Source organism: Quercus robur, chromosome 9 (genome assembly GCF_932294415.1).
Source record: "Quercus robur chromosome 9, dhQueRobu3.1, whole genome shotgun sequence".
NCBI lineage: Eukaryota > Viridiplantae > Streptophyta > Magnoliopsida > Fagales > Fagaceae > Quercus > Quercus robur.
In genome coordinates this window covers 54993590-55017956 of record NC_065542.1, presented here as the reverse complement: position 1 = coordinate 55017956, position 24367 = coordinate 54993590, and the positions used below count along the sequence as shown (strand labels likewise).

The 24367-nt window shown below is 33.3% G+C and overlaps 2 protein-coding genes across 20 annotated transcripts in view; both read left to right on the top strand.

Moving 5' to 3' along the window:
• LOC126700110 (disease resistance protein RUN1-like) overlaps positions 1-24367 on the top strand; it is an 87478-nt gene that overhangs the window by 5763 nt on the left and 57348 nt on the right. For 2 of the 19 annotated variants that reach the window (XR_007647017.1, XR_007647018.1), the window contains exons 6-8: positions 74-244; positions 454-630; positions 2602-2677. The exons of 8 other annotated variants lie outside the window; for them this stretch is intronic. The gene's annotated coding sequence lies outside the window, so the exon portion shown is untranslated. Of the gene's footprint in view, positions 1-73; positions 245-453; positions 631-724; positions 1787-2601; positions 2678-2834; positions 3034-3297; positions 3370-3613; positions 4337-24367 lie in introns of those variants that run through there. 9 more of the 19 variants (XR_007647014.1, XR_007647019.1, XR_007647015.1 and 6 more) reach the window with 8 other exon arrangements.
• The window catches only part of LOC126700115 (putative pentatricopeptide repeat-containing protein At3g25060, mitochondrial), a 46101-nt gene continuing 34771 nt past the window's right edge, over positions 13038-24367 (top strand). The window contains exon 1 of the mRNA XM_050398132.1: positions 13038-13642. Within this exon, the coding sequence (XP_050254089.1) occupies positions 13384-13642 (259 nt within the window). The 5' untranslated portion in view covers positions 13038-13383. The remainder of the gene's footprint in view (positions 13643-24367) is intronic.

Here is a 24367-nt window from a genome sequence, read left to right as displayed (position 1 = left end):
ATTTAGATACGATTCTAGACAATTTGGAATTAAAAACTTCTCATCATCTTATTTGTCATTTCGAAACCAATAGCAGATAAAGAGGCTACGCAACGCCGAGTGGCACAGTTGATCTTACTACAACGACCACTACACTGTCTTTGAGTGTCTGTGGTGTTGATGCTGATGATGATGGAGTGGAACTAGGTTTGGTGCAATTTCTGTTTGGCTACAAGGAAACTTGAGGTTAATTAAAGTGAAAAGGGTAAAAAGCTTTTGAATCATATAGGCTGAAATAGCGGTTCTGGACTTATTACTTGAGTTCTTAATTTTTTGGTTTCCCTTCAAAACACACACACACACATATATTTTTTGGCTTTGCTGGCAATTCCTTTCCTTTAAATAAAATGTATTTTTCCAAGAAAATAGGACCTTATTGTGGTTTATGTTGTTTTGTATATATGTTTTTTGAAGGTACCGGTTGGAGCTATGCCGGAAAGCTTTGGAGGAGAATATTTTTGTTTATTTGGGGATAGGTTGTGGGACGACCACATTGTTGTACTGCTTATACATGAGCTGGGTCACTTGATAAGGAAGCCCCATAAGGGCATATGTGTCATCCTCGCCCCTACGGTGGCTCTAGTTCAGCAGGTAAGCTACTATCTATCATGTTGGTTTTGTAATTTGATAGTCAGTTTTGGCTTGTATTTAAGTTTGAGACAATATTTGTTGGTTATATGGCTAGTACATTGCACAATAATGAAGTGATGTGCTCTTTGGCTTGGCTGAGGTTGTAGGTATGTAGGTTGTGAGAAGCAGGTAGAATTGTTGCTTTTTAGTGCTTATCTATGCAATTTCTCATTGTGATTCTAGATTTTAAGAAGGGCCTTTTTGAATCTAGGTCCTTCAAGTTCACCTTGAAAGGGAGTTTGGTATTTTATCAACAGAACCATGACTATACCAATGAAGTATGAACTCATGACCCCTTGAAATATATAAACAAAAGCAATATAGGGCTAGACTACCAGATAATAGAAAAGCATCAATTCCCAAAACCAAGGATTCAATTCCTAGAAATTGACCAACCTTGATAGTGCAGAAATTTGGGCTTATTCTTTTAATAGCAAGGTGATATGTAGTGTTTTAGCAAGTAATAAAGGATTGTGTGGCCTCTTTATCTATTAATTGGGTCTCATTTGTCAATTGATGAGTGATAATTGTGAAAGAAAAATGCAAAACTATAATTATGATTTATGCGGCATGACCTAGTAGAACAAGAACCTCTAATGAGGAATTTTACCTTGAGAGACTCAGACAATCCCACTGATACCATTCTTAAAGATATGGGAAATCAACGTCTCCACTACTTGCATAGTTGCCTTCAGTACTCTTGTGCTCTTCCTTCTATCTTAAATTTAAATAAAGTATCTCATTTGTTTCTTATTCTCTTTGTGATTTGGTGAGAAATGGTTTTTCCATCCTTTCAATCATATTAGCACTTCCTTATTTAAAAAAACAAAAACATTTCTTCTTTTTTAGTTTTCCTGTCAATCAAATTTTCCATAGTTGAATACTTTCCTACATGATCTGTTATTTATTGTTTGATTTGATCTTAGATCTGTGCACTTTTGTTAAGGACATCAAAAGTTAATTTTAGATCATATGTGGTCTTTTGCAAGTCAAATTGACTTGGGCACTCTACCTTACCAATTAATTATTGGTAGGATGTGGATGTTGTGTTGAAAATTTAACCTAATTCCCATAACCTATGAGATGTGAAAATTGAGGAAAAAAAACAGAACAACCACACTGCATAAATATTTATGTGGTTCGGCAATATGCCTACATTCACGAAGTTGCTGTGTTTTTCACTATGTCAAGGCGAAAAATACCGAGGTGCTATAGTACAATGATTTAGGCACCCATAATTTTGAAGCAAAAAAAATATACCCCAAACAGTGGGTCCAAAACAAGCTAATAATGATCTTGCTGGTCCAGGCATCTGCTCCATGAATTGAGGCTCACAAAAAATCTCATTTAAAAACGTAATGCATCCAAGACGGATCGGATCACAAACTGGATTGAACACAAAACAGGCCCCACATAGCTCAACAAGTTGATTATTGAAGATGTGAAGTTCAAGAATTTTATTCAAAAGGGAAATTTTACCACAAAATGGGTATTCACTCTTCAACAATTGATAGATTAGCATTGCCAAAATGTATATATTTTCTATTCCTTTGGATAAACAACGTAATAGACAGCTTAAGGGGTTCAGGACCATTGTTGTTTGTAGATTATAGTTGAATTAGATTGGCAATGACAGAAAATAAATTTAAATTAGAATATGTGATTGCCAGCCCTTCACATCATTTTAAGTGGTCATAGGAAGTAACAATTGAGAGAAGCATACTGTATATGATCAGTGTGATATTGGGCCTAATGCTAGTGTTCACAGACACTTTTATGGGACAATGTCCCAATTTGGAATTTTGTTGATAGATCTCATGTGCATGATTCATACTGTTCTCTACATCTCAACCTGCACAGGAAAATGTATCCTCAAGATTTAAATGAGCCCATATTATTCCTTAATTTTTGGTTTGGTTCTCCATTTTGCAGGACATCAAATAGTTCTGCTTACAGTCATTATGGATTTCCTTGTTGTACATTAGAAAATATTTACAATGTTATGCTGGTATATTGGCCCTCAAGCTGTCAGTTTTTATTTATTTATTTATTTATTTTGGGGGTGGGAGATGTGCATATTGCTGTTGACTCTGCCTCTCCTGCACATCATGCTCATGTAACTGATTAGATGCCTGTGAATTGAATATTATCTTTTGGACGTAAAGAGGACTAGCTGATGACTGTGCAGAAATGGTGGTTGGTTTTGCTTCTGCTGATGACTCTGCTGTTAAGCCTTTGACAAGTTCAGCTGCTAAGTGGGGAAGGAGGCTTTTCATAGGATGTATTCCGATTGAAGCTACTGTTGATAATGTGCAGTTGTATTTCAGTCAGTTTGGCTATGTTTTGGATGTGTATCTTGCCAAGGTAAAAGTAGCTTATCTAGTTTAATTGAGAATGTGTGGATGGTTAGTTGATGAAAATATTACTGCATCTTTTTGCTTGGTAACTTTTAAATGCTTCATAGCTATGGCTATGAAGCATGTGATAAATGTATTGTTGAACCAGCTTGGATTTGTTCAAGGTTTTAAAATGGGCTTGCTTGTAGAGTGATACTTTTACCACCTTATCTATATAGCAAAAATTCAATATTGTGCAACACTAGTAATGGCTGAAATTAAGATGTTTGAGATATGACTGCAAGAGGGAAAATGAGCACATGATGAACACTTAGAGGTAACAACAATTGGAAACAGATGAGAGGTTCTGCCAAATTCATCCTGGGACGAGAGTTGAAAATTAGTAGTTGCTCCGAGGCTTTTCTTGGTACTAATTGTAATTGATTGCATGGTTTTTTCATGTTGTTATTTGCACATCATGTAAGCTCATTTTGTACTGTAATTGCATATTCTGTGTTATATAATAAATATTAGTAATTATTGGATGCTTTTTGGGTTTTGCCCATATGTTATTAGCACAACTAATATCGTGATGCATTTTGCTTCAGGATGAAAGAAAAATGTGTCATAGGGGGTCCGGTTTTGTGACATTGTCTGATGAAATTTCAGCTGAGTACACTTCTCAAAAAATACATAGGATACTTGGGCAGACGTGTCAGTAGATATTATCATGATATATGATAGACGGGTGCTTGGGTCCAATAGGCACTCATGGGGGTAGCCGATTATCAAAGGAAAGAGCCTCAGAAGTTTCTTGTGCAGAGTGGTTTGGTGTGCTAATGTCTATCACATATGGTCTCAAAGAAACTCAAGAATCCATGGAGACGTCAAAACAGAGGAAATCAAACTGAAGAGAGTGGGAAAGGATGTCAAGTTTAGAATGATGTTCAGAGGAAATCATAGTGAAGAGAGTTATCTTTTATATCTGGAGCGTACCACATTCCATCATTCATGGCTTCTGCTTAAAAGTTTTGCTAGTAGCTGGGTTTGTTATTGGTTTTATTTTTTTTTAAAAGAAGATGTTGGGTAAGAATAACACCAATCTGATGCTGTAGTTTAGTCCGAAGACTCATATCTCTATGTAAAACTAGGTTGGGATGATGTAATACTGTTTTCAAATGGAGATGATTTTTTAATGTATTGGTCAGGGCAGGTGCCTTTGTTGTAGACTTGTAGTGGACTAACTGAAGTCTCAGTGTTCGAAGTGTTTCTGTTTGTAGCAGTAAAAAATTATGAGTTATCCAAAAAAGATAGAAGAACGCTTAATTCCATTTTTTTTGTGAGGATGCAACAAAAGTGTCCATTGGAGTAAGGACAAACACCCAATCCGTTATTGCATTTGTCATTGTATTCCCGCTTTAGCACCTTCGTATTCCATCCTAGTATTTTATGCCAAATAGTTAATTTTTTTATTATATGTATGATAGTATTTTAAATTAGTGGCATTTGCTCCAAATGATTGTTTTTTATTAGACCAAGACACTGTTGGTTTTTGTTATAAGTAGGGATTGAACTTCAAATTTCTCATTTGACAACAAATAAATACTAGTTTTTTTTTTTTTTTTTTTGAGAAACAAACACACACACACAAGAGAGAGAGAAAGAGGTTCTAACATAAAGATATACCATAAACTTCACTCAAAAGTCATGGTATTAACTAGAACCTACAATAATGTTATAAATTTAAACCTTAGAAATTGATGTGTTGACTTTTAAACAGATAAGAAGTAGTTAAAAATATTATTTATTATATTATTGACATTGCAATAAGAGCATTAATTATCACGTTCATCCATACTAATTTTTTTTTGGTAATAAATCCTTTGTAGAACTTATGTTGGGTACAGCAGAGTAAAAACTTTACTAAACTAGTTCTATAAATTAATATGTCATCTTTTAAAATGCAAAGTAATTCGATGAATGTTGCAATTTTTATTACATAGATTTTACAAATTGATGTGTCATGAATTACCAAAACACATTTCAAACATTCATTTATTAAGTAGTTCACCAATCACTCTTTCAAAAAAAATCCATCAATCACATATATTGTCACTTTAATTTGTAAGCTTGATGGAGTAAAAATTGTAGCACTTTTAACATTTTCCTTGTTTCTCAAAAAAAAAGAAAAAAAAAAGAAGATAGCATTTTCCTTAAATACCAAAAAAAAAAAAAAGGTAAAATGATTTATTATGCACTATACACTTGGTGAGAAATTAATAATATTAATGGTAATATAAATTTATAATTAAAAATGATACTAGTATTTATAATGTGATGATACTATTTATAGTTTTATATGGGAAACAAGTTAGCCGCCTCGCTTTTCTATAGTGGCGCAGGTTGTCTTGTGGCAGAAAACACAACTCACTGAGAATAAAAATGCATAACCGGTTATAGATGCGATGGATCATGGCCTCTCAATTTTTTTATTTTTTATTTATTTTTATTTTTTGTTGTTGTTGTGGAGAATCAGGATCATGAGTGGCATAGGGTTGCTTCCTTAAAGATTGTTCTAAAATGATAAAAAAAGAAAAGATAAGTGCACATCACTAGCTTTCTAATGGAGTGCAAGCATGTACAAAAAGCATCAACTTGCACTTAATGCTTCAATATTGCTGGTCCATATAAATTAAAAAAAAGTACAATTATAATTTTTTTAGGAAGTAATTTATAATGTTATTGATATAAAATTTATTGTAAATATCATAATCCATTAACCTTAACATTTATATATACACACACTTTTTAAGTAGAAAATAAATAATTTGAACCTGACTTGTTTTATTTGAAAAAATCAAAAGTATCATTTGACCTAATGGTCATTGATGATGAAATACAAATATAGAGAATGAAAACTATATATATTATTTTTTGGATAAATGATGAATCTTTTGCTTTATGGTTTTAGATATTTTTTTTTTTTGGTTGATAATTTGATAGTTGGGAGAGGATTTTTTTTTAATATAAACCATGGGCATTTTTATTAAAAATACCACAAGGTGTTAGTTAAACCATAAATCTCGTGAATGCCCATTGGATAATTTAATTTAGAGAAAAGATTCAAAAGGTAAAGTGGTAGTTTTACATGTCAGGTATGAAAAGAACAAATAAAAAGGCAATTCTAATCTCAATTAGCTAGTATTTTTATTCCAAAAAAGCCATTATTTGGAGAATGTATTTGGTAGGGGTGTTAATTCAGGTTAGCGTGTTGAGTTCGTGTTGTATCGAGGTAAGGGTATTCGACTAAATGGTTCAACCCTAACCCAACCCATTTAATAATTATGTCATAATCCTTCAACCTTAACCTGACCTATTAATGAGGTGGGTTGACCGAATCCAATCCACTTGATATGCTTAATAAACAGGTCATGTTGGGTTGACAAGAATGTAACATAACCCATTTTAACTTGCTTAATATTAAATATAATATCCATCTAGAAATAAATACTTTTTTGCATTCTAAAAGTAGTGCATACACTTCAAGTTTTCAACTCACATTCAAAATAATATAGTTCAATTTCCAATTATATATATTAGGGTACGTAAAATTTGTAAAGTTTCAATTTCCAATTATACTTGTAAGTTTTTTTGTAATTACTCACTTTTTATTTTAAGTTTAAAATATAGGTTGGATATAAAAGGTATTTGACAAATTTAAAATAAAATGAATATTTGTTTATTATACAAGTTAAACGGGTTGTGTTAAATGAGTCATTTTAGGTTTACACAAATAAATTAGCGTGTCAAATGTGTCTATTGCAGGTCATGTGGGTTGACCATCTTATGACCTGTTTCATTTTTTATCGTATTACTTTCAAGTTAACTTGTTTATGACCCAAACCCACTAAGGCCTAACCCTAACCCGCAAAAACCCCTGTCGGGTATGTGTCGTGTTCACTGGTTGGGTTGAACATTGACACTCCTAGTATTTAGTATCAAACAATACCATATCAGCGATATCAAATGAAAGACATCTGTTAGTGGGTAATTATTTTTGTATACATGTCTCTCATTTATTGGATTTGATACGGATAACATGGTATCATTTGATACAGAATGCTTTTTCATTATTTGAATTAGGGGCAAAATCGGTAATTTCATGTGATGTAAATTAGGGTTTTGACTTTTGACCTAGATATTGATTGAAAACTTAACTGCGATTGGTCATAAAATGAGCTTCAACTGAATTGTAGGAGTTGGTCCCCATTTATTATTATGTACTTGACCACGTGAAATAATCCCTACAAGATAAGATTGAGAGACTATTATATTCCTCAAAAAAAAAAAAAAGACTATTATTTTGATAATTAGATAGAAAATTCAAATTTTCTCCAAAAAAAAAAAGAAAAAGAAAAAGAAAAAAAAAATAGAAAATTTAAAAGTCTATCACTTCTATTGATTTTAATTTATTTTTTATTTATCATTCCTTGTAGGGTTTTTAGAGTCTATTAACTGATCATGTTGTGGTTCCATATATTCAAATGTTTTTTTCGAAGCAGATAACTTAAAATGTTTAAGAGGATTTAAACATGTTTGTGACCCAGATGTGATGTGGGCGTTAAAATGTTTAAGATGATTGTATGGAAAACAGCTTGTTTAATTGGGCAGCATCAATAGAGTTTCATTTTGTAAATGTTTATATTTTTCACTAATATCATAAGTTTCTATGCTTATTATCATATATGTGTTCATAGCAAGTCTTAAATCTGGACAAATTAGAAGAGTAACGATAGGTTGATGGCCAGATACTCATAGTTGTCGTTGTTTTTGCAAGAATAGTCTTCACTAGTGATGGTTTTTGCAATTACAAAAATTAGTGTATAACCCATGCATATGCACTGTACAATAAAAAAAAATTACAATTGCACACATATATGGATTCAAATTATACTCTCGCTCTCTCTCTCTCGTAATTTTTTTTCTTTTAATTTCTTTTGGATATATACATGAGTTTACTCTTTCTTTTTTGTTTTTTGTTTAGACCCTTCATTTTTTGCACCTCATTAACTCACCTAGAACAAAAATTAAAAAAACTTAAATAGAACACATGACGCAAAATTAAACAACAATTGGAAAACCTAATTGGATTTTCTCTCCGCTTTACTTATTAATACACACACACATATATAGTCATCCTAGAAGGGAAATGTAAACTACTCTAGATTCAAATGTAACTTCAATTTATTGGTTCTCATTGTAATATTTGAGATTTTGTAGCTACTTGTAGCTAGGGCTGTCCACGGGTCAGTTTGGTCAAGTTTGTGATCAACCCACAATTGACTTGATCAAATTGGGTGGGGAACTACCAAACCCATAACCAACACGTAAGGATATTGGGCTGGTAGGTTTGGGTAAGCCTTGCTAGAAAAAGGAGGAGCGGCAAGATTTCACTAGTTCTGGTGGAAATCTTGTTAGATCCAAAGAGTTTTTCGCCAAATCGTACAGAAAATTCGTTGGATCTAATGAATTCCTGTCGAATATGGTGTATCTCCATTGGGTCTAGTTGTGATGATCATCGAAATCCACGTATCTAGTTGGAAAAGTCGCTAGAAAGCTTGAGAAATTGCTAGAATTTATGTATTTTTGGTTGGATCCGGTTGCTTGGGTTTTGGAGGAGGAGACCCACAACTGACTCAGTGGCGTCGAGTTTTTAAGGGTCGAGACTTGTAGCTGACCTCCTTAACAACCATATCGGGTGACATTAGGTCTGGTCGGGTTTGGCGGGAGGATTGGGCTTGCAGCTGGGTTGGACACTCCTACTTGTAGCAAGAAGCAACAAACTATTTGATGCAATCAACTTAAAACAATCTAATGTATATGGAACGTTACTAAGGGCATGTTTGGTACATTGTAATGATCATTACATTTTAATAGAAATAAGAATTACAAAGAATAGACAGAGCTGGAAAGGAATAATTATTCCTATTCATTCGTTTGGTGGTAACTTGTTATGATAAAGTGTGGAATGCCATCATATTTAAGTCAAATTTCCTAAAATATTTATTTATTTACACTTTTTGAAAATTTGAATTTGAAATTTCGTTATTCCATATAATTTTACCAATGTAATTTGTTGTTCCCCAGCGACAACTATGTTAAGAGGGGGGAGAAAGAACTAAAATTTTTCTACAAGCAAGTAGAATTATGGGTTTATATATTTTCTAGGGTGCTTGGGCCTTAGAGTTAGATGGAGAAATATATTATGGAAATACAAATTTTAAATGTTGAAATATAAACTTAAATTTATTTATTTTGTATTTTATAATCTATATATATATATATAAAACCAAAGCCTTTGAACTCTCCACAATTTTCCACGTCAGCATTTTTTTTAATTTTTAAATCTGATTTATTTTTTTTAATTAAATATATATACTCCCCTTCTTCTAACTAAATACTCTTCCCCGATATAATTCTGAAACCCAAACCCAAACCAACATCGGTCCTCCTCTCCCACGACTCAACGACTCCGCCTTAACGACTCCACCTTCTCTAGCACAACCGCTCCACCTTTGTCGAAGCCACCAGCTTTGAAAATCTCTCTACCCTTCTCCTTCCCCCAAAACCCAAATCTCTATCCTTTTCCTTCCCTCAAAACCCAACTCTGAAATTTCCCAAATCTCTATCCTTTTCCTTCCCTCAAAACCCAACTCTGAAATTTTTTCTAAAAACTATAAAAACTAAAACTAAAACCTGTAACATGCGACCACTCGTATTTATTCTCAGAAACCATATCCTTCTCCCCAAATCCTCACCCAAAACTCCTATAGCATGCGACCCCTCCTCTCTCTTCTTAGAAACCATCTGGTCTAAACTTGCTCAAGTAGCAAATATAATACCAGTCCGATTTGTGCGAGCCCTGAAGCAAGATTTGGAAGAAGAGATCAGGTTTATTTGTGCGACTCGGACTGAGACTCAGGTAAGAATCTATGTTTAATTGTTTATACCCGTGTGTAACTAATGTAAATGTCAAAACGTTTCCTTATGATTACATATACAAACATAGATGATTTTGAAGGAATTGGAAAGTTTTTTTTTGTTTTTTGGATTTTGGAACTGTAACTATTGTGTTGTTTGTTTCCATTATACTCTTGATTACAGTCATTTATTGTTGAAATTTTAATTTGACTATGTTTTGGAGGTGTTATGGTATCTATTATTGTTGAAATTCTAGGTAGTTCTTTGATCACATTATATGCAAGGAATGGTTGCAACAATAATGCATGATGTGTGTTTGATAAAATGTCTCAAAAAGATTGTATTGTGCCATTAATGAGGAAAATTGACGTTTTATAGAAGTGCTAAGAGTAATCCAGTAAAAGCAACACTTTTCGTATGTTGTGTGTCACCATTGGATAGACACTTTTTAATATTACAATGCTGAATTTTTTTGTTAAAATAAAAAATAAAAAATCTGCGTGAGAGAGAGACAAAGATAAGAGACAGGATACAGATTACAGAGGATGTATGGTTGTTTTAAGGGGAATTTTATAGTGGGTTGTATTTGAAATTGTGATTTGCAAATGGGTTTATTTGATTTTGAGTGGCCCTTTTTCTATTTGGTCCTGAGAACATGTTGGATAACCAACATCAAAAGAGAAATAATTAGAATAGTTGATATCTTTAATTCTTTTTTGTTCATGGTTATAAAATTTACTGCTGTATTTCAACTTTTTTTTTCCAGGAAAAATAGAAAACTTAATGCTCTTTTTTTTTTTGGTTTTGTAGGGTTGCTAGGCATAATACGTGGTGTATCTTTTTGGCAAATTTTACATATTTGAGGTTCTTTGGTAAACAATATATATATATATATATATATATTTTGTTATGTCTATATGTGTAATTGTTTTTTATCTTAATTTTTACCTATCAAAAACACATCATTTATCCTAATACTTGAATGTCTAGATGAAGGATTTGCACTTAATCCATTGAGACCAAATTTGATCATGCAAGTGATTTTGCTACCAATAAAAAACTAGACTGTAACATGAAATTAATTCTTTTACCTAATTTTGTAGTCTAACTTGCAAAATGATTCTAATTTTAGAGTTGATCTCATTTTTAGTAGCTTTCCCGTGCATCGCACGGGTTAACGACTAGTAGTTTTTATATGTAAATTGCATTCATTATTGTCATTTATTCTTCTTGACCTTTGGAAATTTGTGTAGAGAATAAATAAATGTAGATTTAGAAAATAATTTTATGCTCTATATTTAGTGTTAATATATATTTTTTTCCCCATATGTTTAATTAGTTTTCTAGGAACTTTAGAGTTTAGACTGCTTTCATATTTTCCTTTTACAAAATTTGAAAATAGGTCATTGATCAATTTATTACATGTAAACATTTGAATATATATATATATATATATATATATATATATATAATTGATTATTCCAATCCCTTGATTTACTTGAAGCTTTCAATTCCTTGATTTCATTTTCACTTTTAGAAAGTGTCATACTTTTCAATAGAAACCTGGTTTTATAACTTTTTGTCAATTCCAATTCTTTAGTAGACAAATTAGTTTGATGAGTTCCAAAAATTTTAATTAGCAAAGTCTATTACTATTAAATATCCTTTAATAAGGAACCTGATTTCAAAATGGCACCTCAATTTTTCTTATTTTTCTTACCTTTTCAAGGTATAATTATACTTTAGCACACTTTTAATAAAAAATTTCCAGTCAAATGCTAGATAAGCTGTTTCCAAATAGAGATGTGTTCATTTGGAAATAGCTTATCTGGATCAAATTGATCAGTTTTGAAAAGTTTTGGGTCTAGTTGACATTAGATCAAATCTCAGAATATGTTAATGGAATTTATTCTTCAAAAAAAAAAATGATTAAGAAGTGACATCATAAATTCAAATTCTATCACTATCTATATTTTAAAAAAAAAATAGATTAGTTTGGTCACCATTAATATTTTGTTTAAAAAAAATTTGGAGTAACTACACTTCACTTCCTTGAGATTTTAGGAGATAACACTTGTGGGGCCAGAGAACTCGTGGCCCAGGCCCACTTTACATTAGGGCCCAGGGCCCAAGCCGAGGAGAGCCATTGCCAAGGACGACCTCTTGCTCGGCACCTCACGAAATGCCTGAAGAAAGGGGCAAACTGAGTGTAGGGGCAGGGCAAGGGAAAAAGCTGCCAACATCATAATACAAAACCCTGTATCTGACAAGTCCATACTCTAAACCATACCCCTTAACTTTCCCCACGACCCCAAACCACTCTAGGCATGGGTTGACAGGACAGGTCTGCACCCCAGAAAAGTGAAACTTACACGTGGACTCTAAAAGGGGAAACAAACACTAGTATAAAAGGAAAAACCCCCCAAAAGAAAAGGGGACTCTCTCCCCCGAGAAAAGGGAGAACGGGAAGGATATAAGGCTCCTCGGACAGCGTCCAAGGACTTAAGTCATACAACCCGTACTAATGGAGGGTTTAGCTAGTCAAGCCAAGCCCGCCCATATAAGAACTTCCATAGACGCCACGATTAAACCGTCCATCTGTGCCCAAGGTCATGCCTTTCAAGCCCACTCTCTACAAATCATATTGTTGGGGCCCTTTGCATACGAGCCCAACGTCATTCCTGGGCCGTTAAATAAATTGTGTCCCTACAACACTCTACCCAAACTTGAAGGAAAAAAACATTTTCCCCCATTAACATCCAATTAACTAAATTTTATTAAATTGATATTAAAAATGTTGTGTACTAACTTGCCCTTTACTTAAGGGCAAGGCAAGTTTCCAAAATTATCTTGTTTTAGTAATTAAAATTTAATGTTTTAAATTTTTAATTAAAATGTATATTAAAATATTAAGTGTGAATTTTGCTTATTATTATTATTTTTATCTTTTTACAACGAATTATGGAGGGATTTGTTGTTGCAAGAGTTTTGGTGCTTGATAAATTATACATTTTTATTCTAAATTTATCAATTAATTTTTACTAACCATGTTTAAACTTTAGTTAGAGATTCTTATGAAAGTGTTAACCATGAACTGTGTTAATTTATTCAGATTTCAAAGGATGAACCCAAGAGAGTGCTTTTTCGGTTTGGATTGAAATGTATTCCTCCATTCCTCAAGAGAGTGCTTTTTCGGTTTTTCCCTTCAAACCATAAAATGTCATTCCCTTAAACCAACCTCATGTGATAGAATGTAATTAAAAAATTATAACAATAATGAGTTTGGATCTTTAATTATAACACGTGCCATTTCTTCTATTGTCCTTTTACCCACGGCTATAATCTAAAACTCTACAGTAACAATATAGAGTTAAGAAAATCAGCTTCGTATACATACATGCATTTCATTCCATGCCCAAACCGTCTTAGACCTCTCCGCTTAGCCTGTAAAGACAAAGCATCAATATCTAAAACCCATGCTCTCATGCTCTTGACCGGCCTCTTCATGCATGGAAGCTCCAATGGTGGACTCATCGCGTCCTACGCAAATATAGGCGACATTAAATCTGCCCGAAAAGTGTTTGATGTATTGCCTCAAAGAGGCGTAGGTGCATGGAATGCCATGATCATTGCGTATTCGCGTAAAGAGCACCCAGGTGAAGTTCTGAATTTATATCGTCAAATGATTTTGGAAGGTGTTAGACCCGATAGCTCAACTTTCACGGTGGCCCTCAAGGCTTGCACGAGGTTGTTGGATTTGAAAACAGGGGAGGAAATTTGGTGTAGAGCGATGGATTGTGGGTTTGAGTTTGATGTGTTTGTTGGATCTTCTGTTTTGAATTTGTATGCAAAGTGTGGGAAGATGGATGAAGCAATCATGGTCTTTGATAGGATGCGGAGAAGGGATCTTGTCTGTTGAACAACTATGATAAGTGGGTTTGCGCAGAGTGGGCGGCCAATTGAAGCGGTTGATATGTATAGGCGAATGCAAAAGGAGGGAATGGAAGGAGATGGGGTTGTGATGGTGGGGTTGACACAGGCTTGTGCAAATCTTGGGGACTTAAAATTGGGTCTTTCTGTTCATGGGTATTTGATTAGGAAAGATCTTCCTATGGATGTTGTAGTTCAAACTAGCCTCGTGGATATGTATGCCAAGAATGGACATTTGAAGCTTGCTTGTCATGTTTTCAAGAATATGCCTTGTAAGAATGTCATATCTTGGGGTGCACTGATATCTGGCTTTGCTCAAAATGGTTTTGCAGGGAATGCACTTGATTTATTGGTAGAGATGCAGGGTTGTGGATACAGACCAGATTTAGTGTCTCTTGTGAGTGCACTTCTAGCGTGTACCCAAGTTGGGTTTTTGAAATTGGGTAAATCTATACACGGATATATTGTGAGAAGGCTTGATTTTGATAGAGTTTTAGGTACTGCAGTGATTGACATGTATTCAAAATGTGGAGCACTTTCTTGGGCACGCACTCTCTTTGATCAGATAAACTCCAAAGACTCAATCTCTTGGAATGCAATGATAACCAGCTATGGAATTCATGGGCATGGAAAAGAAGCTCTGTCTCTCTTCCTAGAGATGACAAAAACTAATCTAAAACCAGATCATGCTACTTTTTCTTCCCTTCTCTCGGCCTTCAGTCACTCAGGTCTTGTGGAAGAAGGTCAATACTGGTTTAATCGTATGGTTAGTGAATATAAGGTCCCTCCAATGGAAAAGCATTATGTTTGTATGGTTGATCTTTTGGCTCGTGCAGGTCGAGTTGAAGAGGCTTGCAAGCTAATTGATTCTATGAATGCTGAATTGGGGCTTGCTGTTTGGGTTGCTCTCCTGGCAGGTTGCTGCAAAAATGGCAAGTTGTTGATTGGAGAGATGGCTGCAAAGAAGGTTCTTGAGTTAAATCCGGATGACTTGGGGATTTATTCTTTGGTCTCAAACTACTATGCAAAGGCGAGGAAGTGGGATGATGTAGCTAGTGTTAGAAAAATCATGAAAAAGACGGGGATGAAGAAAGTGCCAGGGTATAGTGTAGTGGAAGTGAAAGGAAAACTTCATGCTTTTCTTATGGAAGATAAGACCCATCATCAATATGAGAATATGATGCAACTTTTGGATAAGTTGGATCACGAAATGAGGGCTATTGGATATGTCCCAAAGACTGAATTTGTGTTGCATTCCCTTGATGAGGAAGTCAAAGAAAAAATGTTATGTAATCACAGTGAGAGGCTTGCTATTGCTTTTGGTCTCTTAAACACAGGGCCTGGAACCAGATTACTGATCATAAAGAACCTTAGGGTGTGTGGGGATTGCCATGAAGCAACCAAGTTCATTACGAAAATTGTGAACAGAGAGATTGTTGTGAGGGATGTGAAGCGATTTCATCACTTCAAGAATGGGATCTGCTCATGTGGTGACTACTGGTGAAGCCAATGTGCAAAGATTTCCTTTCTCTTTGCTGGATTTTTCACAGCTGGGGTGTTGAAATATCAGGGTAGGATCTGACATCTCTTTAGGAAAGCAAGTTGCTAATATTATAATGGGTAATGGAAGAGACAAGCAAGCTAACATCGCAATTGCATACTACTACCTTTAAGGTGTGTATAGATACAGCTTGGTAACTAGTACAGTGCTTTGAGATGGTCCCATCCAACATATCCATATCCAGCTGGGTTGCTGGCAGAATTTGGGTGTTGATATACATCTGCCACTTTATCAATTTCCCCTTTATACTATATGCATCAGCTAAGTTCAAAGAGCTTTTGTGGAAAATGATACACTTTCTTTATTGCTCATGATAGATGCAGATTGTTGAAAGGATTTACTTATGATTGGAATGCCAAAGAAAAGGACGTGGGGGTTTTTTTTTAATCCAAACGTCTTCCCATATGCTTAGCATCAACAAGACTGATTTGCCACTAACAGCTTCGGTAATTAATCCTTTTGAACTCTTAATTATTTTTTTTCTCTTGCTTTCTAGTGTCAAAGGCAATACATTTTTTTCATCTCATAATATGGTGGCTTTTACTTCTACTGCATGAAAATTAAAAATTTTTGAGGATATTATTTGGTTTGACATTCACAACATGGATTCTCTAACAAAAGCCAAATCGAAAGTATAGACACAACTTAGGGAATTTCATATGTTTATTTTTTCTGGATGCTGCTCACATATCCTAGTATCTAGTTGATAATATTGACTATTACAGAAATGATTTGAAGAGCAATCCTTTTCCAACTGTATCTGGTAATTCATTTTAGTACATCACTTGTGGCTACATACATACAAACACATATATGTATGATATAATTGAATTTAGTGGCTAGTAGAGGTTGTGAACTCTTCAGATCAGATTTGGTGTATTTTCTTCACTGTTTTGGGGAAGAATGCCATATTTCTGAGCTCATGCAAAGGATACAATTCCCTTTTCTTCTTGTAGTCATGGACTAAAGGATAAGTGAGGAATGACATATACTCAAGTGGCTTCTAGACGTGCTCATTAAAATTCTGGGCAACATTAAGAAGTTTGTGTGGAACTATTGCTTGATGGCTGATTGTGCATACCTTTTGTATTGTATTCACAGCCAATAAGGATTCAACATTTGTAAGGGGTCCACCTCCTCCTTTGGCTTATAGAGGAGAGGGGGATTAACCTCCATAAAGAACACAATTCATCATTGTGAGATACTGTTCATTGTTTATCCTTTTCCAATATCGATAATACTAGTTGCTAGAGGTAGAGGATTCCCTGCATCACCTGTGGTTTTTCACTCTTCTTGTTCATGCAAAAGGGTTTTCCATGTAAATATTGTGTTATTCTCTTTACATTCTCATCATTTACACCTCCAACACTCAAAAGCCCAATTTTGATACAATAATGACATCCAAATGCATGGATAGTTAACCAATCTAAACCCAGTGCCTTGAAAACCCATTTATAAACCCTAACTATCTCATACATTTATAGATACTTAGCTTCCCTACACTTTTTGATCTTCCCTGCCCTGGTGGCATCGAAATTGAAGGCCATAGGTTTACTTTATGCTAGAGACAACTGGTTTTATGGCTAGCACAACCAAGTTGTCGGCACTCAACAAAAGTAGTGGAGAGGGAGGAGGAGGTGGAGGAGGTGAGCTTAGAGAGAGAAGGTGATAACTTTCAGTATTAGAGAGAGAATGTATTAAATTTTGGAAATAAAAAATATTGCTGGCAAGGAGCTCGTTTAATGACATGACTAGTAGTGTTTCTTTTTTCACCATTAGATTTCCTGAAAATCTATGTTTTAAAAAATGTTAAACTCTTGTAGAGTTACAGTAGGTAAAAAAGTGTAACTTGAACCTATCTTATATTTTTATGTGTGTATGTAAAGTAAAGAGTCAATTAATTACCTATCAAAAAAGAAGTAAAGAGTCAATTAATTAATAATTAAACCTATGCAACTTGGTCTCATATGTCTAAGGTAATTTGGTTGTTATTCTAGCACTGAAATTCACCTTATATGTTGAAAAACTTGGAAAGGATTTTTCTCCCAGATATGTGTGTGGGATTGTAGCCCTTATATGATTGGTCTTGTAGTACAACATATACACTTGGACTTTGAAATTTTCTGAAATTTGAAACCTGACCAATTATTTTTTCTATTATATTGTTGATGATCTCTGAGGTAGTGACGAATTTTGCTGATTTTGTGCTGTTTTCTTGATTAGAAATCCATGGAAATTATGCTTTTATGTATTTGGAGTTTGTGCTGAGTTTTCCCTGAAATTGGGCCTGTAAAAGTTAAATTAGGCACCTTTTGATGCAGGCCTTCTTGTTTTTCTGGGTATCAAGATAAGAGACTCAACTAATTCCATTATTTTTTGTTTTCATTGAAAATTTGATCCTAGAAATGAAGTGTTGTGAACTCTTGATATGTGTGTTTGTATGACAGGTTAGCTATGTTGAGTTTGTAAAATAAAGCGATAATATTGATTTTTTTCTTTAAAATTTGCACTAGATGGATTCTTTGCTATCAATTGAATGTCATTAGTTGTGTTAAGGCTGCCTACTATGACTTCTTCTAGACTCCACAAAAAGTGGAAGCTTTGTGCGCTAACTACGACCTTTATATATGCACTCTTTTTCAGTCTATGAGCATCCAGCTACCATCCTTGAAAATTTGGAATTAGAACTTCTTCTCGTCTTATTTGTCATTTAGAAACCAATGTCATGTTGTTCCATCCAGGTGAATTGACCTGGCTCTCCTATATAATATGTGGATCACTTCTAGATTGGTTGAATCAATACAGTTGCATTGAAGCTTCAATTGCTAGCTGTTGCCCAAGCTTGACAGGGCAGAAGTGTGGGCTTTATAACTACATGGCCTTTTTATCAGATAATTGGGGTCTCATTTGTCAATTGATTTTTGATAAATGAGAAAGAAATAAGCAAAATTGTAATGGTGAAGCAAGACCCAATAGAACTAGAAACTGTGATGAGATATTTCAACCTGAAAGAGAATACCGTCGATTGTATGCTTAAAGACAAGGGAAAATGAGTTGTAGAATAACCTCCCTCCACTTGCATTGCTACCTTCATTAGTTTTGAGCTCTTTATTTCTAAGGTACTGATGTGTCATCCACCCTCTAGTCCTCTGTCAAAGATTTATTTAAAATAGCTCATTTATTTCCTCTAATCTTTGTGATTTGACTTTCCCATCAGTATCTTCAACTCATATTAGCATTGCCTCTTTTTTTTTTTTTTTTTTTTTTTCCTTTTTTCAAAATTTCTGAGGATGAATACTTTAACAGTTAGCGGAAATTTATACCAAATTTAAGTATTTCCTCTATTTAAGTTTCTTGTCAATCAATTTTCCAAAAGTTGCATGCTTATATGATATTGTACCTATTTATCCTTTGTTTGGATGAAAATAATAAGTTATTAAGAAAAGATGCAGCACAAAGCCACACACAACATACTTGTATCAACAATAGAAGAACTAGACATGATATAGACAAATTCAAAGAAGAACAAAATTCTCGTCACAAATCCTAGCTTGTCCTAATTATATCTTGACTCTTACTAGGACATCAAATACAATCACACCAGCATCCACAATAGACATAACAAATGTAGCACGAAACACAACAGCCCTATTGCACAGGATTCCTTGGCTTCACTTGGAGATCAGATAATGGAATATTCTTACTTATTACGCAGAAATCTAAATAGGCTAGTGAAGAAGGTAGCTCTAATAACCTACCTTACCCAAAGACGGTATAACTTCCTAATATTATTGAAAGATTCATGCCAAGTTTGGGAAATTTGATTGGGATTTTAAGCACACAAGATGACTCTGATTATGAGAAATACCAGTGAAAAATGGTAGCTTTGGCAAATCCAGAAGGCTAATAAACTTTCTTCTCTGAATTTTTTGTTTGTCACCATCTTGCCTCCTTTCACTGATCTTGGTAGATGCATATATATATATACACACACTATTCATTGGCATATACTTGAATTTCTTTTTATGTGCCATTTTCCTTCGTTATTTCTGAGCCTAGATGTTATGACGAGTGAAATCCAAAAATTGGTAGTATGTGTATCTTCAAACTGTAGGACATGCTCTTCTTGTTAATAATATATCCTTTTCTTGATGTGGTTTTATACAGGTTCTAGGAAGGATTTAGGCAGTACATGAGTGAGTTTGATGAATTGGAAAATGTAATATTGGTGATGAAGGTACTGTGAACAATTCCTGTACATGATTTTTTTTTATTATAAATTTTTTGCTTACGGATACTGTACTTTTTGGTTTCTATGTTCAATGTTTGTCCTCTGTTCGTGCAAGAACTTAAATTTACTTAGTTTTGGTAAAATTATTCCATACAAATGAGAATTATAGGCTGATGATTACCTAAGTTCCTACCTACTTCAGTGAGTTGGAAACTAATATTTTACAGGCATTGGTTTGATGAGCAATTATTGTTTGACCGTTAGTTTCTAGTTTCTTTCATGAATCAGATTTTCCAGATTTTCTGTATATTAGATGTTGGGTTTCTGCAGCTTGGTGACTAATTGGTTTCTGCTATGGTAGCAAAATTGCCAAACAAGATGTTCTCATGGATTTGGCTTTGTCCCATTTAGCACTTCAGAAGATCCTTAGGTATTGAGCTGCTAGACAATTAAATTTAATCAGTGTAGGTTGTGCATTATTTCCAGTTATATTATCTGATATTCATGCTGTCAAAAAATTCTTGTAGCTGAAGATACCCATAATGAAAGGATACTTATGAAAGGATACTTGAGGTTCAAGTTGCTACTCAAAGGCAAGTTTTGTTCCTTGCTTAAAAGAGTTCTTTTCTTCAAATTGATTACCATCTTGAGGTGGTACCTCCTATATTGCGTTCCAAATCTTTAGCTTTACAGCTTTAAGTTCCCATTGTTTTGTGATTAAATTTTATAAAGAAAAAAAAGACAGCATATAGACTGTTTATATTTGGATGATTGGACATGTCAAATGATGGATCTTTTATCTGTCTTGCCTCAGTCAGCAAAATGTGATTAATTATATTTGTTTAAGTTTCGTCCTTTTGGATCCAAAAAAATATTGCATATTTCTTTGAGTTCTATTAAAATTGATGTGTACATGTAGAGAGAATTCTTTGTCTATCAATTCCAATGAGTTGGTGTATATTTTAAAATTGTTTGTCGCTAGTCAATTGTCATTCATTAATTCCATAAAATGGAAGTAAGCATCAATATCCTTAAAAATTTCTCCCATCTGCCCCCCACTTTTTGGGTCTCTTTGCAGTTATTTTTGTTTTGAATGCAGCAAAATTCTTTTCTTGGCTCATCCTTTGTAAAATTACTTTTTTAATATACTAGAGTTGTGCCCCTTTTTGTGTTTTGTTTTTAAATAAAATAATTATGCAGTAAAATTAGTTTGCTCTTATTTGTTGGTTGCTTGTATGTTGGGGTTTGTGATATGAGTATGTGGTTTCTTATGCATATAAATCTCTTTTCTATATATATATATATATATATATATATATATTTTTTTTTTTTTTTTGTGTATTGGCCATTACCCAGTATTGATCCAACTAACATAAGGTGTTGGAAGCAGAAATCTAGAAATGTCTCTAACTAAGAGAGATTTTTATGAGTAACACTATGATTATATATAATATTAAGAAGATTTATATAATTTAATTAAGATTTATTTGGTAGCCAATTCTTGATAGTACTTGTGTTATTAGATGAAAATATGTATATAATACAAATTGATGTTAAAATTCAAAATACATTTCACCTGTATACCATATGCAACAAAGCTTGCCATAATCATCTGCTCATAGCGCAATTACAGTCTGAAATAGCCAACCATTTGATTTGCGTAAGAGTAAAGAACCTATGACCTTGGTTTTGTACTAAATTATCTTTGCATTACTCTAAATCAATACATGTGTTTAAACTTGATTGGTCTGTTGTTTTGTTCCCAAGTTTGCTTTTTTTTATGTGTAACTTATGTTTATTAGCTACAGAAAGAAAAAAGAGAGGAAAAAAAACTCTTAGGCAGCTGGTAGACAAAAGCTATAGCTGCTTTGAAATTGAAAATTAATTGGTTATACTTCAAATAATTGTAAATCACGTTCCTTGGTTTTTGTAATTTAATTTCTAGAGTTATATCTACGTGGATGAAGTATTGCCTATTTGTCTTCACTTCCACTATGCAGATATATTGTGAGAAGCTTGAGTTTCTCTCTCCATTCTCTTGATGCTGGCTCATAGGTATCAATAATGACCAATTTGTTATAATGACGAACAAGTTACTTCTTGCTAGAGAACTTTCTCTATTTATATTTTAATGTTGCAATATATATGTATATGACACAGAATTTATTCAAAAGAGAGTATAAAAGATACAATGCTAAAGAAAATATAATCTTGAGTGGACCTCCATTTTGGATACAATAAGAAACAAAGGAAAGTATAACTTAAAAGGAGAAGAAAACAGCATAAACAAATAAAAATAGTACCAAGACCTATGAAGTCCATATAAAATTTCAGCAGTAAGTGCACTGCTCTTGGCCAGAAAGCCAACCTGCTTTTTACAATAGATTGAAAATATTGTATAAGCTCAAGTGTATAAGCTCAGTATGTTTCTATGCTGAATCCTGTCCCAAGTGATTATCATCTACATTGATATGTTTCCTTATGGCATGATAGAATGGGTAATTAAAACATAATTCATTGGTTGTTTATTGCTAAAAATACTAATAAAATTATCAAGATAGCTTTTACCCATATCTTTTAATGGATTTTATGGTAAAGAGATATTTTGTTTGCATTTTTTGATTTTATATTGTATTATACAGCCCTAGCTGTTTGGCTTGGATGATGATATAGTTAATATACTAATACTTATTCACTCCATGGGATATGTAGTTGGCTTTTGCCTTGCCATTATTTTCCCAAGATGATTTTGTAGTTTCGTGGGATAATCTTTTGAAATTGAAATTTATTATATTTTCATGAGAAAGAGCTGTCTCTTATTTACTTGTCCACAGAACATTAACTCACTGTTTTCCAAAGGAAGAAATGGTACTTCCAAGTGTTGTTCTTGAGTTTTTGTTGCTAGAATACTTCCAAGTGTCACAGATGATGATATTTGCAGGTATCAAGTTATGTCTTGATCACATTTACCACCTCTTCTTGTTGCAATTAGCAATATCTAGCAAATCCAAATGCTTTTACAGCTGCTTGCATCACTAATTAACGCTGTAGGATTGTGAAATAATTAAAATTTGATGGATAGTTGATGATTGTTGCAGTTACTTCATGAACTAAGCTCCAATTTTAGATGCTTACATACTGAAGCTATACAATATCCAGTTAACTGTACAGAGATGAGTATTTTTTGTGTTTTTGACATTTTTCTTTCAGGTTTAACAATTGCTTTCACTAAATTATAATAATAAGCTGTTGTAATATAATTAGTTAACTTCTTTGAGTTTCTTGCTTGTATATTGCTCTACATTGAACTGCATTCTCATGTTTTTTTACATTGAAATGTTGACTTTTAAAGTTGCTTGCATTTCAGGATCCAGTGACAAAACAACGAATTCCAGAGTTGAAATGTATAGAGAAATGCAGGAAGTGTAGCTAGAGTTTTATAAAGTTTTTGTATTTTGGTTTTATTCAGGTGAATTTGTAGAAAACATATAGTGTTAATTTAATTAAATTTAAACTAAGTACAGTGTTTAAGGTGTTGTTTGGAAGATTGAAAATTGTGGAATTTCGTCCTTTGTTGTATTCTGTATTGTGTCTGCACACAAATTGGTCTTCCATTTAACCTTATTTAGATGTAGAAAAACTAAAGTTCTAAATTTTAGTGGAGGTACCTATCAAAAAAATTCAGTAGAAGCAAAACATAATTGCTTTTGGCAGCAAAATTTTTAATCTTTCTTATTTGTTCTATAATGATTGTTAATTCATTGTCATTGCTGTTTCTATAATAAGATCTACCATGAATGTGAGAAGAATGGGCATAATGTCATCGTGTTTTGGAAGCACCCAATAATTTTCTTATAACACGTGAGTCCCTAACCACATTAGAAGACACTGATTTTATTGAGTCAACCTATGTATTCTTACCATAGTGTCATGGACATTAGATACCAATATGATTTGATATCAAGAAGTAACTAGGCAAATCTTTAAAATATAGGACCTAGACATGGCAAGGGCCTAGGAGAATACAACATATATATCTGACATTTTTGTTCTTATGATATTCTCCTTAAATTAATTAAATTAAGGGAAAATTATTGGAAATATAAAGGAAAACCACTTCAATGAATATAATTAAATTCTCCTTAATATAATTCAATATGTTATCTTATCTACAGGCTACTTATCATATTAAGATCAACTCACATATTGGCACTGTAGCATAACTGCATCTACTCTCAATTGCCATCACCATCATCTTGAGAACTAGTCATGTGTAATTTTATAATTAGAGAGCCTTCATTGTAAAGGCTAAGCAAATAACCTGTATTCAATTGTAAAATCTTGTATCGAAGAAATTATAGCGATAATGTGGATGACTGAAATTCTCAAGTAATGCATTTTATTTTTATTTTATAACATCCTAAAATAATTTGTATTTTGAATGGGCACAATAATAAAGGGATCACTATTCACAAATAATTCACTCAAATAAATCCAAGAATACTTTCAATTTCAATTGTATACTCAATTTTATAAAATGATTAAGTGGTTGACTATAAATGGAATGTTAGAGACATTCTGTTTACAACTTTTTAAAAGAAGTGAACTTTTTACAAAAATTCATCACTTCTTTGTAAAATTGAGTGTTCCAAATTTTTT